Genomic DNA, 18,568 nt, shown 5'->3' with positions numbered 1-18,568 from the left:
ACATAAATAAAGTCATGTGATTCCTCTCCACTTTTTTAAGCTTAAAAAAATTATCTTAACATTGATAAGTATTACACAATATTAATATAAAAAATTTATTAATAACTTTTATAATATATTTCAGTGATTAAAATTTTGTATAAATATATAGACAAGTCTTTTATGAATGTAAACTCAAAACGCCATGGATTATGTTGATTCAAACATCCCGACACCCAGTAGTAAATTTCTACGTGAAAAATGTAATGCTAGAATAGACGTATTTTTTGTTGCAAAAGTACGTAGCAGGTAAGATTCCGAATTAGTTTTCACATCTGGATTGTGTGAAACATTGACATCTTCTAAACTCATCTCTTCCGCTAATTTTGTAAAGTCCCACAATTTTAGTGTATAATCTAAAGAACCTAGATAAAGCGACATAATTGATCATCACTCGATACATTTTCATTTACATGTTTTGATCTATATAAAAAACCTCTTTTTTAATAAATAATATAAATACCTGAGACTAAAATATTGCCATCTCGACTAAACGATAGACAATGAATATTAGCCGTATGGCCGGATAAGGCTGCGACAAGATGGCCATGTGCCAAATCCCATACAAGCACGCGATAATCCGCACCGGCTGATGCTAAAAAGCGCCCTTCTGTTGAGAAAGCTAAAGAAAAAATCGGTCCTTTATGTCCAGTCATCAATCGAACTTGACTGCCAGTTACACAATCCCATAATCTTACGGTCATATCGCTTGAACCGCTTGCAACATAATTTGAATTTGGATGAAACTGAATTACCTATAAAAATAATAACAATCGATTACTTCAACGACCAAATAAATTAATGCTAGTAAATGTTCAACTTACATCAACATCTGAATAATGGCCAGCAAATATTCGTAAAGGTTGATGAGAATCAGTCGCCCATAATCTGGCGGTTTTGTCATTCGAGGCACTTGCAAAGTAGTAACCGTGTGGTGAGAATCTTACGTACCACACGGGAAATAAATGGCCTTTGTAACAAACAACACATGTCCATGTGTGCAGTGACCACAGCCTTACTAAACAATCAAAATTTTATTGCAACAAAATTATATTAGTTTATTATATAAATAAAATATTTTATTACTCTGAGTACATTGATTTAGTGTATTAACAATACATTAATAATTATGTAAATAATTTATTATTTTTTTATATTATATTAAATATATATATATTACAAAATAGTACATTGTGTAACAAACATGGAAGATCGACTATTTCCTACAAACATTTATGCCAAATTTCATTAAAATCAGATCTTTTGGATTTGCAAGGTTTCCTTGTCAGTTTAAAAGAAATATTAACAATTAAAGAAATGTAATATAAGTATAAGTTTTACTTGTAGTATCCTCTGATGATGAAAGCAGAAGATTTCTATCTGGACTAAATGACAAACTATAAATTGGTCCACTGTGACCATAAAGATTTCTTGCAGTCTCAGACGTCCTTTCATCCATCATTCTAACCAATACATCCTCTGTAAAGTTTTTCACAATATAAATTTTAAAATAATAAGAGTCAAGACAATTGATTTCTATCGTTTTATGTATTACCTGCTTCTCTATTGATGTCTTGTAATTGTTCACCCGTTTTCATCAACCTCAATTTTTGTGGGACTAAACTCCATACTTTTATGCCAGAATCACTAAATCCAGTAGCTAATAAACTTGAATCTTCTGCTACTTCTGCTGCTGTTACACTAAATTAATTTCAACACTAATTAAATAAAATAAAAATTTGCAATAAAGTAAAAATTTTATGATATACTTACGTATAAACAGTGTTTAACATTGTATAAAAACATATAGATGGTAATGTGTCAGGTCCAAGAATAACTCTCTTTGATGCTTCCCTCAATGCTTTTACTTTTTCCATTTTGTCTGCATCTTTTCTAAGTTAAAAAAAGGTAAGCTGTATGAAAAACAGACGCAAGATTGTGTCGATTTTTTAATGTTAAGCAAATAGCAAATTATTAAAAGTTTATCAAAAAAGCAAGATATTTATTTTACAGATTTGGCAATGGCATTCTGCCGACAGGTGGTGCATTCGGATCAGATTTTGTCTTCTTTGAAAACAACGGATCTTTCTTAGCCTTTTTTTTCTTTGGTTTATCTCCATCTCCGCCACCTGTATCATCTTCCTCTTCTTCGGCTGGTGCAACACACTGAATATCAGGTTCCTTCAGAAGTCCGTAATAGACTTTGGCCTTGTTATCTACATTTTAATCATTTTGTTAATAGACATTCTTTTTTTCTAAAACAAAAATAAGGAGAATTCTTTTCTTACAAAAATTAACCAATAATCTCTTTCGCAATTTAAAGAAATTTTGCGTTATAAAAATTGCCCTGCAAACACTAAATGTGACATAGATGTAATGCTATATAACAAATATTACACGCATATAATATAATATTACATCTGTTATATTCGGTGTTTATTTGATATTGTCCTTTTGTCGGCAAAACAGTATCCGTTTAAAGAGTTGTTTTATCTCTTAAATCTCAAAATGAGTAAATAGAGAAAATATATCTTACATTTTTATGCTCAACAATATCTTTCAAGAGAATTAGTTCTAGACAGTTGCTACTGGTGCCTTACTAGAAATTTTTTTTTACCTTGCCTTGTAGCCTCTCCAACCATAGCTCCAGATGTTGCTTCTATCTGCTGTTTATTACGAGCAACGCCCTCGTACATATCAAAGTAAAGATGTTCCTGTATGATGTTTAATAAAACACTATGTTTCTTTTCTTGCAAATGTCGTTTTAATATCGAAAGCGTATCGCGCGACATTCTGATTATAAACTGATTAGATCTGCAAGTAGATGACATGTATAATTATAATCATATGTTGTTCTACGTAAATCTTTCATATTGTTTCCATACTTACTTAAAAGTGTCAGTTAATTCGTTTCCTGCCATTTGCTCTCGTTTTGTTACATTGGATAATCTCTTCAAGTCATCCTGATAATATTCTTCTAAATTTCCACTGAACTTTTCCATAAGTTGCTTTGCTTCTTTGGAATGATTATTATAAACTAATTCCAGATACATATGTACCAAAACTGGATACAATATGGTGCCCAACTCATGCTATTATACAATATATATAATTTCATAATACAAGTTTATATTAATAGTAGTGGTAGTATGACCCCATTTATATTTTATCTATTAACTTTGTTAATAATCGATATTTTAAATTGAAACTTAACGATTATATTAATCAAAGTATTGTTTATTAGATTTTAGATTTAAAGTTATGAAATATTTACTATATTATTTTTAAAAATGTAGCGATACTGCATAATGGATTAAATTGAAACAGAGTTGGTAATATTACACTACACTATGTTAGCTCATAGCGAATCGATCTGTAATAACTGGTATACTATCCGATCGGTTAAGAAATAGCAAAATAAGATTTGTTCATAGCTTGGTATCTTCGCTTAGAGTGAGTCTGTTAAGTTATTCTTTAACCTTTAGAGGACTGGGGTATCCCATGTATGAGCCACTAGATACTTTTATTTTAAAAAGGTGGCATTTTTCCATTAAAATTTCGAGTTTTCCATATAAAATTTATAACTTACATCTTTACATGGTGTACATAGTTTTTAGGCTTATTTCTGATTTATATGAACCATCTGAATTCGGTACAGTAAGTATAACAGATACTGGAAATTTTCCAAATTTGAACTTTAATTTTTGAAGGTTTTTGATGTTGAGGGTTGTTGATCACGATTTCGATAAATCTGACCTCAAAATCGTGATCAGCGATATCAAAAAACTTTAGAAACATCAGAATTTTGAAAATTTTCATATCATATCAGGCAAAGATAGCTCATATATGGAGCTAGCAACAAACTTGGAAGTTGTATAAAAGACGTTAATTGTATATATGTATAAATTTTACCGAAAAAGAATCAAAATTTTAAGGGAAAAATGCCGGTTCTCTAAAGGTTAATGTGAATAATCTCAGAAATCGATCTTTTATAATACTTATATTTAAAAGCTAAGATTTTGATACTTTTTCAATGAAATATGTAATTGAATTTTATAATGTATTCCGAAATAACCGAATGCTTAGATGTGCCTGTTTTTTTTTATTTTTTTTTATTTAATCTGAGGAACACATTTTATAATGTTATTGTTGCATGTTAATTGACTCTTGCCCTTGTGTGCTTTTATAAATTTCTTATAATTGTTAAAAATTCTATAAATTCCTATAATAAATTTGTTTTTGTTGATTAAAGTTATTGTTTCAGATACTTTTTTTATATAGGGAATGACTATGAATTTTTTATTATCGTATTCTTCGTTTTGATTGTCTATATCTGTCAGCTTTAGTGTTAGAATTCAATTTAGTATTAAATAGCTTCTTTAGTTTGAGATGTATTTTATTGAAAATCAAATCAAGGGAATATCTGTTGTCAAATATTAAGACAAAGTTCTAAATTTTTTGGATGGAATTTGAAGTGAAATAAAAAAACTAATATGTCAATTAAACCATATATAGTGCCAATTTTATGACAGATTTTATGATGGATTTGAATAGTAGATAAGTATCTGCCTGGAAATGTTTTTTGTGGTGCTAGTTTATTAGTAAAGTATCATCCACAATTTTTAACAATAAGCCTAAGAAGTTGAGACAACGGTTATTCTTTCATTCTAAGATAAATTGTAGGCAATTGTGATTGTTATTAAAACATTTTTTTTAATGCATTAATTTGATCTGGAGGTCAATCATGAATCTTTTTCCAAGCGTGAACTAATAAAAAGTGAAAAGTTTCACGTAAACATAACAATTCCATTAGTTACAATCGTTGAATTCTCGTGAAACTTTTCATTTTCATGTTTCCGAAAATTACATGATCGATAGGTGACCCTGTAGATGCCTAAGCCGATGTCGTCTACATAACGTACATAAAATGACAGAATTATGTAGTGTGTGAGATTCTACATCTTGCATGATAATATCGATAATTATTGGTGACAATAATGAGTACATCAGAGTGTCAAATGTTTGTTTGTAGGTGACATTATTGAATAAAATGCAAAGACTGATAAAACAAATAATTAATTGCTAAAATAAAATTATAATGTACTTTCGTTATTTTGAAAATATCTTAGTAAATAGTATTCTTATTCAGTTATGTAATTATTTTTTAGTCATTGTTTTAAAAGATTGTTTAAGGTTTTTTCCATTTTTGAAGCATTTTCTTTTATTTTAATATATATGACAGTGTCTTTTAGAATTTATATAAACAATTGCTTGTAAAAACCATAGAAAACATAGTAAAGATATTAATATATAAATAAGTAAAATTACACTTATTTTCAATTCAACAATTTACAATTCAATCTTTAAAATATTATAATAAATAAAATCATCTATATTTCAACAGCATGGTGCACAAATCAATTAAGATATATAAAATAATTTTAAAAAATCACTTTGTAACAAATTACAGATCATTAATTGCAAATAAAGAAATATTAATTCAATAATTTGGTTGAACAGAAATCTCTGTAATTTTTTCATTTAACCCTTAGAAACGTTTTTCCTATAAAAAACTAAAGTCCAAAAAGTTAACTCTTAAACAAAAAACTCATTTTTAAACTGTTTATTATGTAAATGTAATAAAACAGAAATATTTTTGTGGACATCAAAATAGATATAAGAACAAAGTTGTTCTTATATCTAACAAAGGCTTTATTATTTTGAAAATCTCTTCAAAAGAATGATTTGGCAGCACTTTTTTGTGAGAAATCCTTCACTTGCTCTTATACATTAATGAAAAATTGTGGTTTATCTTACCTTATAAATGTCCAAAGATCCTTCTACAAACTTTTTCAATTCGCTGTAGGCTTTCTCATATTGCGCAGGATCTCCCTCACTTTTATAAGCGGAAAGGACGCTAGTCACATCGGAATCGGATTGTTGAGCATCATCAATTGAAATATCGGTTAGGTTAGCTTCCTTTCTAAACAATTCTTCGGTTCCCTGAAAGCATAAAACAAGCTTACATAGTATGTATATTTCTAACAACGTAAATGCATTTATTATTTTTCTCACACAATATCAATGATAACGCAAACAGATTAGGATGTATGTTTAGAATACGGAATATTTTTTTACTTACTTTTAAATTGTATTTCTTCAAAAGCTGCAAAACAGCGAGCATGGTACTCTTGTCGTTATCCATATTTACAGAATTATCTTCACTAAACGGAAAAACAATTCAAAGAGAAGACTTCACAAAAGCTTGAAAAGTCCACTAAACCGAAGCGTTAACATTCAATCCTTCGGTGATCTACATTTACATTACGGCAAAGCCGAGAACGACCACCACCGACCTTTTTCGTGCGACGTGCGACTGAAATGTCTGAAGCTGACTGAAACATGGATGTAGCATTAGCGCCAAACACGTAGAACTACGTACCACTTTTCGACACTGTCAATAAAATCGTTCTGTGGTCTGTGGTGTGCGTCTGTATCACATCCACGTTTGGATCAAAAGGTAACACGCATGCGTGCAATTTTGGTTGCGTTCCATGCTATGTATATACACGAAATGTCGGTAACAGAGTTATTGACTTTTCCTAATATGTGCGAGCGAGAACTGAGAAGGTATAAGAGCGAACGAGACATTCAATAACGAGCTACACCAAGCTACACAGCCTACACAGTAAAAGGAGCAAGCGAAAGATCAACAAGAACGAATGGGATAGTAATAGAAGTGAGTGAGATGAGAATAACAACATGCTGAATACTCGAGAATATCGGATTGCGCTTCGTTGACTGTCTTGCTCGCTAATGTAATGCAACCATATATCTTGAGATCGACCCCTGTATCTATTATTTTTCTTATTTTAACCTTTACAAGACCGGCATATTTTTGACTGACTTTTTTGTGCTAGACTAGAACTTGTGCTGTACGAGGAGGATGGCTGGCAGCAAAATTTGCTGCAAGAAGATTCGGCGTACCGACCGCGCGGCGCGGCGTTATTTTGGCGCGTGAAGTTAACCGCGCGACGCGGCGTCACTTTTGACACGTGAAGTTGACCGCGCGAGAGTGACGAAGCTGTTTCACTCCACCTTTTCGGGTATCGGTGTTAGAACGTAACGGACGTAAGATGGACCGGCTCCGGGATAATTAAGTGGCATCGCGAATCTCTTAATTGCATGGTAAATATAAAACGTATCAACCTTGCGTTGTAATTCGTTCGAACGCGTATGTGTGAACACTTGTTCGAGCGAAGATCGCGACTCGTAGCGACATGTCAATCATGATACGCGAAGTCGATCGCGCGGAAAGGAATCCCTCCGCCATCTTAATCGCATTTTCCTTTCCCACTTGCAGATCGCGGCAAATCTGACATGGACGCATGGACCGATGCACGGGGCAAGTGTCGCACTATATTTACCCAGTAAGTTAAATCTGTATCGTAATTTGAACTAAATTCCCAGTCTTAACTTCGCGTTTATGCATTTTCTAAATTTTGGGCAATACGTGTTACTCGCAATATCGGAAAAGAACAGTCGTCGCATCATCGATTATTCGTGTGGGTAATCGACATGTAGAGACGTGTACCCAACGATTCCAATATCGAATCTTCGAATCTTTTGTGACATCGTTTTGCTAGCCATCCTCTTCACACGATGCTGCAAAAAGATCGCGTTATCGCGTAGCGCGGCGTCACTCGATTGAAGTTGATCGCGCGAAAGAGACGAAATCGTTTCACGTCATCTTAATTTTGCGTATCACACTTTCAGAACGCGACGAATGCAGAATGAACCGATTCCAGAACGAGTGGGATCGCGAATCACTTGGTAAGTGTAACACATATCAGTTTTTCGTTATAATTTGGTCGAACGTGTATTTATTAATATTCGATCAAGCGAAGATCGCATGATTGCACGATACTTTTAATTGTGACGCGCAACGTTAATCGCGTGTGAAAGGAATCCCTTCGCTATCTTAATGTGCGTTTTTTTTTTTCATTTGCAGATCGTGACAATCCTGAGTTGGATCGGTTCCGGGACGGATGACATCGCGATATTTATTTGGTAAGTAGCATTTACATTGCAGTATTTGATCAGCCAATAATATAGCGAAAGCATTCCGCTTTTAATTTCACATGTTTTCTGTATATTAAACAATAAATAATAGACTTGGCTTTTATCTTTGATAATCATTATTTCATATTGTAACATTAGAGTATGCAAATTAATATTACAGACAGATATTTGCGTTATTATAATAGCCAAAAATCTTATTGTTGCGTTGTTGATTATTTAAGCAAATAATAAATAATCAATTATTTGCGCGGATATCTACCTATAATATTAATTTACTTACTCTAGTATTATAATAACCATTATAAAAAAATCAATATATATTATTTGTTGTACAGAAATGTACAGAAAATTCATGAACATGAATTTAAGAATGACTTATGCAATGTCACGGTATCACTTTTGTCAAGTGAAATTAATCGAGCGAAAGAAAAACATCTCAATTACACTTGTGCATTATTTTCAGAACGTGACGAACACGAAAGAGAGTTGCTCCGATGTAGAGCAAATTATTTTTTAATAATTTGTGTGGAAGAGGAAGAAGAAGAAATATGACAATATCAAAATAGGAGAGGGAGGCCTAGGAGGGCATCAGGCGTCGGTGGAGCAACTTTGTAGTAAGCCTTATTGTTTGCTTGTGTAAAATTAATATTTTTTTCACACTTATTAGTTTTATTTGGGTAATTTAAAAATAATTTAAAAAATAAAAATTTTAATCTGAAACATTATATAACTTAATTTTTATCTTGAAATTTCAATAAAATTTGACATTTAAGTGAAAAGCTTAATTTTTATCTTAAATTTCAATAAAATTTGACATTTAACTGAAAAGCGATTAAAAAATTCTGTATGAGTAAGAATAATGAATTAATTCTTTTTTTAATGCTACTTTGAAAATTATGTTTTTATGTTACAGAATCATCATAGCTATTATACATTGCTAATAACTCCACTGTTGCGCATCAGTCGGTAAGTGATAAAAATTTGTATTACTAAGGTAACGGATCTATGAAAAATGTAATAAATATATTGTATCAACATCATTACGATTATATTTCAAATAACTACAAAACTTCATGGGTTCGTTATCTTAAAATGAATAAGCTTTGAAAAATTATGAAAAGTATTTAATATTGGACTTATATTTCATTATCCATTTTTTAATTGTAATTTATAATTAAAATTCTAATTAATTTCTATCTGTCTTTTTTAATAATTTCTATCTCTCTAATAACATTACAAGTATTGTTTATTTGGGGAAAGCTTTAAAAAAATTATAAACAGAAAGATTGAAAAAATTCGGTTATTTTCTGTTATTTTCTGTGAAATAAGACTAATCACGATGTGGAATGGAACAATTATATTAATCTCGTCGCATGCTGTAAGCACCGGCAGATGTGTTGCTTCACATGGAAAGTCGAAAATCCATATAGTCATTAAGTCATTGTTCTGTTCCACATAAGTTCTTAACACTACTTTTAATAAATTCTATATTTTCAAAAAAGAATTTATATAAATAATAATAATAATAAAAGAAAATTATTTTATTTTGCGTAGACGAGTATAAATATAAACGGAGGAGTTGCGCATCTCCACCCCAAAATTTTTTCTAGCCTAATTTAATCTAATATTAGTCGCGATTTGGCCATGGATATCAAATTAATCACGTTACAATTTTAGATTTGAAAATGTGGCCAAATTGCAACTAAAATTAAATTGGATTAGATTAGGAAAAATTTTGTGATAGAGATACACAGATGAAGCCTCTCTTCCAGCTATATTTATACTTTTATCTATGCAAAATAAAATTATTTTTTAAAATCTTTTATTATTATCTTTAACCCTCAGTTTTCACATTATCAAAATTTACCATTGTTACTGGACTATTTTTTAGGTGTGCTAAATTTACCGACCAATTTTTAATCGCTTATATCTCAGAGTTAAATCAACCAATTAGAACATATTTTTTAAAAATAAAAGTTTAGAATCTCACAAAAATGAGTATTTTAGCTAAAATATCAAAAATTAATTTGATTTAGAAATATTTTGAAAAACGTCAATAAACTTGTTGAAAAATACGCTCGAGTGTGTCACACCCAGTCTAGGAATTGAGGATTTATTTTATTATCTTTATCTTTATAACTTTTTTTAGAGCTTGCTCTAAGTAAATATTTGTTATGTTATTAGAAAATTGATAGAAATTGCTAAAAAAATTTACAGTCTATTTGAAGGTAAAACTGTGATTCGGAATAATTATCATAAATTCTCACAAATATGAAATATTTGAAAAATTATGATAAATTTTCGCAAGCGATAATATAACACAAAATAATAGAGACACGCGGAAACGTCACATTAATTAGAAGCAAACTGACAGGAATTGAAATAAAATAACGCTCGATTTAGGCAGAATCGGTTTTATATCAATAAGCTGACAATATACAGGATGTTCAAAATTTTTCAAATTTATTTAAGATTCTTGAAGCTTTTGAATAGCTTAATAGACGGTTTTTCTCTCAAATGTCCCTCCATGACATTTCAAAGAAATCATTTTAAAACTGAAGCGAAAATACATTATGTACGTCCAAGACAGCGACATTGCCTCCCACCTTCCTTCTTCGTTCGTCACTCGTATTATTTCCAGCTTATCTATCATTGTCGCTTCCGAGCCGCTTTTAATAGCAGTGTGATACGAGTCTGTTTGATTATCATCGGAAGATCGATGAATCCTTTGGTATTTGAGTTGTTTCTCCTATATCTGTATCATGGTATTCCTCGATTCCGCTTCATATTCGCCGTTGCAAGCATCTTGCCGTGATGACGAGCACTATGACAATGATCGCTACGAAAACAAAGGACGATGGGGGCGTGGTAGTTTTATATTCATGTCTCGCACGACACTATGGACTTCCTGTATCATGATGAAACGAGTCACTGTCACTCTCGACATAGGTCACATAGCTGTCGGTACTGTCAGGATGCTGACCCATGTCTGGTCCGCCACTATTCGGATGATGAGGCCCAGGGGGCGGTAACGGTCCACCTCCACCGTCGCCCATCGGTCCGCTGAGCATCCCTGGCGGAGGTGCTAATTGCGTCGGTGGTCCCCCGTGTAAATCATAGCCGTGCATCTGTAATTATTCTAATGAGAGCGCTCGATCTTTCGAATAAAAATTTTTGACATCTTCTACGAATATAAACCATTTTCTCTGAATCATTACATAGAAAAATGTTTTAAATGGAGAAACAAAAGTTTAGAAAAATAATTTAAGTAAAAATAAGAACGCTCCATAGCTAAATAATAGGCTGTAGAATAAAGATTTTAGAATGAATAGTAATATATTGAGAAAATTGTGGAAGAGAAAGAGAGAAAGAGATAATTAATAGAGAAAGGGATGTATAGATGCAATAGAAGAATAGTAGAATTTTATCAAGATATAATAAAAGAAAGAAGCATCACATATTTGTTATGTAAATAATTTGTAGCATTTGCTTATTTATATTATATAAAACCAAGCAATAGATACAAGAAAGTATGATATAAACGAAATCACGAAATATTTATTATATAATAAAGTATTTCCTAAATTATATAGTAATTACAAATTGTGTTAATAGGGGGTAAGAAAGAAGTACAGTAAACTTGTGTTAATATTGAGGCACGCCATTAAAAACCAAAGAGATTTTAAAATAACAATTTGATGTTTAATGATTGAGATCTAAGCTGGTATTTGTCGAATAATTAATTTTTCAAGTATGTTGATTGGTTGCAAAGAATAAAAAATTTTTAGCTAAAAAAAATTTTTTAATGTGTTGATTGATTACAAAAAGAAAAGTTCTCGAATCTGGTAATATTCTACATTAAATCCATTCATCATTATTACCACGGTTATTTTGTAGAGTACAATTACAGGAACAGTTATTCTCTTAAAAAAATAACTAGTTATCGTTACAAGTTATTTATTTTGAAAAGTAATTCATTACAGTTACAGTCACTCAAAAAGTAATTAGTCGTTATTTTTGGTTACTTTATTGTTAATTTTTTAAATATTTATGCATTACTATTTGAAATTTTTAGATTCTTATCATTCTAATATTACTAAATTATTTTACTCATAAATTATTTTATTTATAAATTATTGTATTGATGGATCACTTGAATTAGAAGTATCGCGAGTTTGAGTCCTATAATCCCTAACCCTAATTCAATAATTTGATTGGTAATTTACATTGTGCGCCCCATAAAAAAAGAACCTGGATAACTGAAAAAAGTTAAAAATGAAAAATTAAAACAGTTTTGGAAGAACATTCTTGTCAGACTCAATCAGAATTTGCAAATGTACTTGAAGTGATCTAACAAACCATTTCGGAACGTTTACATAAGTTTGACAGAGTTCAAAAGATGGTTTATTTGGTTTCACTGCACGAAAATGCGCGACGTACTGCACACGATGTTAATAACCTTGGAAGTTATTCAACTAGGACTAAGAAATTCTCCACGCAGCGTATTTTTAAACTTTGCTGCTTCATATTAGCATCTTTTCTAACATTACTTGATAGATTTCCATTTCAAAGAGGTCAACAAAAGTATTGAATTTATTAACTCAAACCATCATTTTTCCTCTAAAGTAGATTTTGCCACTTATCTGGAAGATGACAGAAGTGTATAGAAAATAACAAAAACTTTAATGAGTGAAAGATTATTTGTTTTTTGTAAATCAACAACACATTTTCTTTAAAAAGGCTAAGAGTTAAATTATACATCTAATCAGATCTAATGTCAGATAATATTGGGATAACAACTGGAATAAATTATAATCCGAAGGAGGGGAGGAAAAGTCTGGAGGGGAAAAACTGCATGAAGAAAAATTTATCAGTCTAAAGGTTAAAAAATGATGTTATTTATTTCACCAAGGTGTATAATATTTTGGAAACAGACCGGTATTCATAGTCGATTCTTATATTTAAAATTGTTTTAAATACTGTCTTAAAATTTTATCAATCAATCGTAGGGTTATTACCATCTTAATACTTAAGACAATCATGACAAACAGACAGGTCTTAAGAATGGACTATGAACAGGACATAGAGATCCACATTTGTGAATCAAATCATAAAGGATGAGAAAACATTTAATTTTAAAATAGAGTTATAAAATGCCGAATATAAAGACACTAAATTAATTTGTACATCTAATTTATTGATGTTCACAAAAGAATACATATATCAAATTTTCATTTTTTTCGGTCAAACAAAAGTACCCTATTTTATTTCGCAAAATAAAAATATGCAAGCGAGAGAAGTATCGGAGTGTGGACTTGGATAGCTCAGTTGGAAGAGTAGTCGTTCGGCAAACGAAAGATTCCAGGTTCAATTTCTGGTCCAGTTTCTTCGTTCCGATATTTGTCTGTTCGTGTTTATTTATATTCGTAGAGAGACGTTTTCTCTTAGTAAATCTTGTTCGCAGAAATCAACATAACAGACTAAAATCTCGCAGAAACAAAAAATTAAATTTTTTGAATGAGGTTTGTTAAGACCATTCTACATAAAACACAAAATATAGGTCGTAAATACGGATGCGTCAAAAACATTAATATTAGCATTGATACTTCTGATAAGCATTCGCATTCGCATTTATTACTTGCGTTCTGCGTTTTATGTAGTATTTTACCTGGGATACCAAATGATGGAACGACGGCGCATTAGGATCTAGTCGTTCCAAATCTGTGTGAAGTGCAAACTCCGAAAGCGCTTTCCACGGTGGCTGATAAGCCTGAACTTCCAAAGGTGTCATACCGATAGGACTCTCATGTCTCACGGGGCTGCTGGCAACCATGGGTATGCCATGCATGCCGCCAAAGCCCAATTTACGTCCATCCTGAAATAAAAAAGCATTTTCCATATATTAGATTGTTCATTGAGATGTTAGATTTATTAAAAATGCTCCAAATGTCCAGAAATACATAAATAAGTATTTTAAACAAAAAATTGATTTTGAAAGAGGAAAAAATATGTTTATTTATTTATTCTACTTTAATTCTACTTAAGTCGATTATTATAGTCTTTAACACAATAAACATTTGTAAAAATTATATGTGGTAACCCATAAACTCAGATGTTTATGGGTTACCATACATAATTTTTCGGTTACTTTTTGTCATAGTTTTTATTTGTTAGAACTGTGAATTTGCGCTGGTGTAAAATTTACGATTCTACGAATGTACGATATTTCTACCTACTTGAATTGCTTTTCTGATTTAATGCAACGTGCCATATATAATACATATTTGTCTCTAAATAATTTTGAATATATTAACATTAAAAGCAACACGTAGCAAAATATACGTATCGCCAGGAGTTAACGACAAGACAGTAATACAAAGTTACCTTACATTGCCAACAATATGACAATTATATGATACTATAAATTATTATGACATTATATGATACTATAAATTATTATGATAACATAATAGCAACAGATAACAAAGCATATCTTAATAAAATTGCGCAAATCTAGCGTGATAGCTTATGATGCGAACTTGCCGTATGTTTGTCTTTAATGATTTTGAATAGAAACAACATGTAGATAACAATGTGTGTGTGTGTGTGTGTGTGTGTGTGTGTGTGTGTGTGTGTGTGTGTGTGTGTGTGTGCGTGCGTGCTGGTGGTGGTGGTGGTGGTGGTGGTGTGTGTGTGTGTGTGTGTGTGTGGTTACATTTTAAAGACAAGATGGCAACATCAAAGTTACCTCGCGACAATTTGATAGCATTGTATGGTTCTGTAATTATGATTACATAACAGCAACGATTTTCGAAAATTTCAAAGTTACCAGTAAGTTGCTGGTAAGTTGTTACTCAAAGTTGAGATACTATTAGCATCGATTTATCAATGAATGCGAACATAGTCACTACAATTATGATAGCAATACTTATAATGTAAGCAATATGTCAGCAAGACAGACTACGTTTACACGACATCCTTAAACAGGTTTAATAACATTGATACTTCTAGAGCTGGCCAATCATAACCATTCCATTCTCCTGAGGAATGGCTGTAGTTGGCCAGTTTTATAACTCCGATGTTGTTTTAAACCCAACATGTAAACGTAGTCACAGACAAATTGCTATCTGGGAATAGCATAAATTTTGAATCAAAATTTTATGATTTGGGACTACAATATTACTGACAGGTATTGGTAAGCTACAATTCAGTTATCATATCGTAAAGAGGCATCAATTTGTTAACAAATGTGAATTGCTACAAATCTGATAGCAAACGTGTTATGATTACGAACTAACTAATTATCATATGTCAGTAATAATATAGTTGTGTTGCTATCTGGGGTATTTTATTTTGATTATTTAAATTCAATATTTCTAATCTATATAGAAATCTAGAAATTCTGTATTTCTAATATATTCATAATTTTTAATACGTAGTCTAATATAAACTGATATTACAACTGATATCAACGATGTCATTACCTTTTCCTGCATTTGTTGCTTCATGGCAATCGTCTTTTTCTTGTCTTTACACCTCTTGTTCTGGAACCACACCCTGATTACGCGTGGACTCAACCCTGTCATTTCGACGAGTTGCTCCTTCATCAGTGCATCCGGGCGGGGATTCGCCGCGTAGCAGGTTCTCAGAGTATGCAACTGCTTTTCGTTGAGTACCGTTCGTACTCTTGTTGGCTTTCCGTCGGAACCTCCGCCACTTTTGTGGCTACTGGAACCGCGAACGCCACCGACGCTCGCTTTATGCGATCCGCTCTCAGATCCAGAATCTGTAAGCATAAATGTCGAAAGTTCTTCCTCGCGGTGGTCGCAAAGCCGAGATAAACGATATTAATATTGCAATTGAAAATTATAAAACTAATAAATATATATAAAATTGATATAGGAAATTATATAATGTCTTTTGAATACGTTCTTCATGTGTCAAATAACTCCAGGGTTAAAGTAAGTTGACTATAGCATTGTTGAAAGTTAAGAAATAACATATATTTTATAATGCAAGAAATAAAGAAAAGTGTTACTCTCGGTTGAAATTATTGCAAAAAATATTACCACATTTAGAAAGGGTTAAGTTAAGCTCTTTAAATTTTTTAGTTTTTTTAAGATGCTTATAACATCTATAATTATAGTTATTAAATCTGATGCTCAAATCAATTTGAGATATTATTTCTAGCTTCAGTTTATGATTATATTTTAAGCATAACAAGTCATATCGGGATGTGATCTGCAGAACTGAAAAATATATTTAATAATTAAAATAAAATTATTATTGGCATCAAGACTTATTTCGATCAAAAAACTATCTAAGTAAACATTAAATGTTCAAATAATTGCATAATTTAAGTAAATAAAAAATAAAAAATATAAGACTTAAGTATTTACTTTGTTCATATAATTTTTCGATACTAATTTGTAGTTTTTTAATACTATGCATCTGTGCTGTAATATTTCTGATAATTGAGCAGAAATGTTTTTTACGTGTACAAATATGATTATAACTATCTCTAATATTTTGTATTATTCATAGACCAATTAATCAACTTACTGCTATAATCAACTAGCGTTAGTTTTTTTAACGTGTTTTAAATGTAAAATATTAATTATATGTTCAAATGTAAGCAATACAAATTACAGGACAGTTTTAAAAACGTATTTAATTTTAAAGGATGCAAAGTGTGTGTGTGTGTGTGTGTGTGTGTGTGGTGTGTGTGTGTGTGCTTAAAATAATGATTGTGTTTGAATCACTATTGTATCGCGTTTGCGTAAATAGGTGTCAATAGGCTGCGGAAATAAATAAAAGTTTAATGCGACGGAATGTTTCGCAAAGTGAATTAATTAATCTAATAGGCAGACTTAAGGAAGAGATGTTGTCATTTATTATGGCAGAGCAATAAACTGACGTAAGCGCGCGAATTACTTCAACTGCGAAATCACAAAAAAAGGAAGGAAAATATGAATACAAGGCAACTGTAAATTTTTCGACGCTTGCTGTAGCTCTTCCGGATTTTTCGTTCGTTTTTTTTTTCGACAAGGTTATAAAGGGCGAGTGTGCGATTTATTCGGGGAAGATTTATTTGCGCGAGAGTCGCGTTTACAAGACAAAATATCTCGGGCACGAAGTACGGAAGAAGGGAATAGTACGATACGATTCCGGATTCGCGATTATCTTCCTAACCGGTCTTGCAAAACGGTTGAGTTCAGTTAATGGGAGATCCGGATACTGGCTCAACATGGCGGACAACGAGGAGCGAGGTAAAAGGTACCGACGCGACGATTGCTCGCGGACCAGCGCTGGACACAAGTCGAGAGACAATATTGTCGATAGGCAAACGCGGATCTCATGCTCATGCGATTCCTTGATCAGCCGAACGACCTTGAAATCACGGGATGTTTAAAGCGCGAAACATTTAGTGATTCGCAAATCATGATTGCGCGTTTTATTTGCAAAAGGTGGCACAGACTTTCTACTTCTTTTGTTAAAAAGTATGGCGTTGTTTAATCTACTCGTCTCTTATTGAAAAAAAATGTAAGTCTTATTTAACAACAGTTTTGATTGAGATTGCAACAGATTTCAGAATGCAGAAATAAGGATAGGTTTTTTTATTTGTTCAATTTAGAATGTTAGACACATACACATATGCACGCGCGCATGTTTAAACTTTTTAAAGCTAAAGGATTAAGAACTGAAAATTTATAATAAAGACCTCTCTCTCTCTCTTTCACGCACGCACGCACGCACGCACACACACACACACACACACACACACACACACACCTTTTTATTATTCGCTGTATAAGGATTTAAATAACGTAAATATATCTGATTCTGACTCATTAATTAAAGATAGCTTATAGATTGTTAGACACTTTTTTAGATACATATTATCTAGAAACGGAAAATAACGAGTTATGAATAACGCTCGACTACCGACATATATTTTTGAAATTTTATAGATAAGTAACGTGAATTATATGCCAAATATGTCTATTTGTATCAATGAAAACGCATTCTGAATATTAGTCTAAGATTTACCACATTCTTGAATTAAAATTATATGAAATTTCTTAAACAGAATCCCTAATTTTTATTACACATTCTTGTAGTTGACATTGAAATTTAAAACATGATGAGATGAGTTTTTCTTAACATGGTCTTTTAACAATCAAAAATTGCTTTTAAAATATGCAATTGGAAAATATGACATTGAAATAAAGTATGAATGTTGACTCCACCCTTCGTTAGTCGGTACTTTAATTATAGAAAAGAATTTACAATGCTGTATAATAAATAAAAAGATTACTTTGTCTAAAAAATGTTCAATCGTAAAACAGATCTTTGTAAATTTTTAAATAAACTAATTTTTTTATTGGTTTTACAGAAATGTAAAAGTCTTTCACAATATTAAAACAAAATATAAGGATGAATGATT

At 31.5% G+C, this 18,568-nt stretch overlaps 2 protein-coding genes and 1 long non-coding RNA gene across 5 annotated transcripts in view; 1 reads left to right on the top strand and 2 right to left on the bottom strand.

The window, feature by feature from the left end:
* Window positions 1-79: 79 nt before the first annotated feature.
* On the bottom strand, window positions 80-6,415 carry LOC105828302 (transcription initiation factor TFIID subunit 5). The gene is made up of 11 exons (XM_012666565.3): window positions 6,182-6,415; window positions 5,857-6,042; window positions 2,929-3,131; window positions 2,657-2,853; window positions 2,051-2,255; window positions 1,813-1,932; window positions 1,595-1,740; window positions 1,381-1,518; window positions 864-1,057; window positions 503-794; window positions 80-404 (listed from the first exon to the last, which is right to left on the bottom strand). Exons 1-11 carry the CDS (start codon window positions 6,242-6,244, stop codon window positions 190-192), a joined length of 1,959 nt encoding a protein of 652 aa, XP_012522019.1. The 5' UTR covers window positions 6,245-6,415; the 3' UTR covers window positions 80-189.
* Window positions 6,416-6,567: 152 nt separating this feature from the next.
* LOC105828297 lies at window positions 6,568-10,699 on the top strand. Of its 2 annotated transcripts, XR_004962594.1 has the most exons (7): window positions 6,568-6,778; window positions 6,960-7,227; window positions 7,403-7,469; window positions 7,816-7,872; window positions 8,051-8,109; window positions 8,585-8,735; window positions 9,035-10,699. It is a non-coding gene; the product is annotated as an uncharacterized LOC105828297 (long non-coding RNA). The 2 variants fall into 2 exon arrangements; XR_001138403.3 differs by having other exon boundaries at window positions 6,568-7,227.
* The window catches only part of LOC105828281 (insulin gene enhancer protein ISL-1), a 50,783-nt gene continuing 42,734 nt past the window's right edge, over window positions 10,520-18,568 (bottom strand). The window contains exons 4-6 of one of the 2 annotated variants that reach the window (XM_028190704.2): window positions 15,606-15,907; window positions 13,790-13,996; window positions 10,520-11,249 (exon numbers count right to left, since the gene is read on the bottom strand). In XM_028190704.2, coding sequence (XP_028046505.1) covers window positions 11,019-11,249; window positions 13,790-13,996; window positions 15,606-15,907 — 740 coding nt within the window. In that variant the 3' untranslated portion in view covers window positions 10,520-11,018. Of the gene's footprint in view, window positions 11,250-11,745; window positions 13,602-13,789; window positions 13,997-15,605; window positions 15,908-18,568 lie in introns of those variants that run through there. The other variant, XM_036284433.1, reaches the window with a different exon arrangement.

Source organism: Monomorium pharaonis, chromosome 3, assembly GCF_013373865.1.
Source record: "Monomorium pharaonis isolate MP-MQ-018 chromosome 3, ASM1337386v2, whole genome shotgun sequence".
NCBI lineage: Eukaryota > Metazoa > Arthropoda > Insecta > Hymenoptera > Formicidae > Monomorium > Monomorium pharaonis.
The sequence above is the reverse complement of the archived record's forward strand: the minus strand, read 5'-3'. Positions and strand labels throughout refer to the sequence as shown.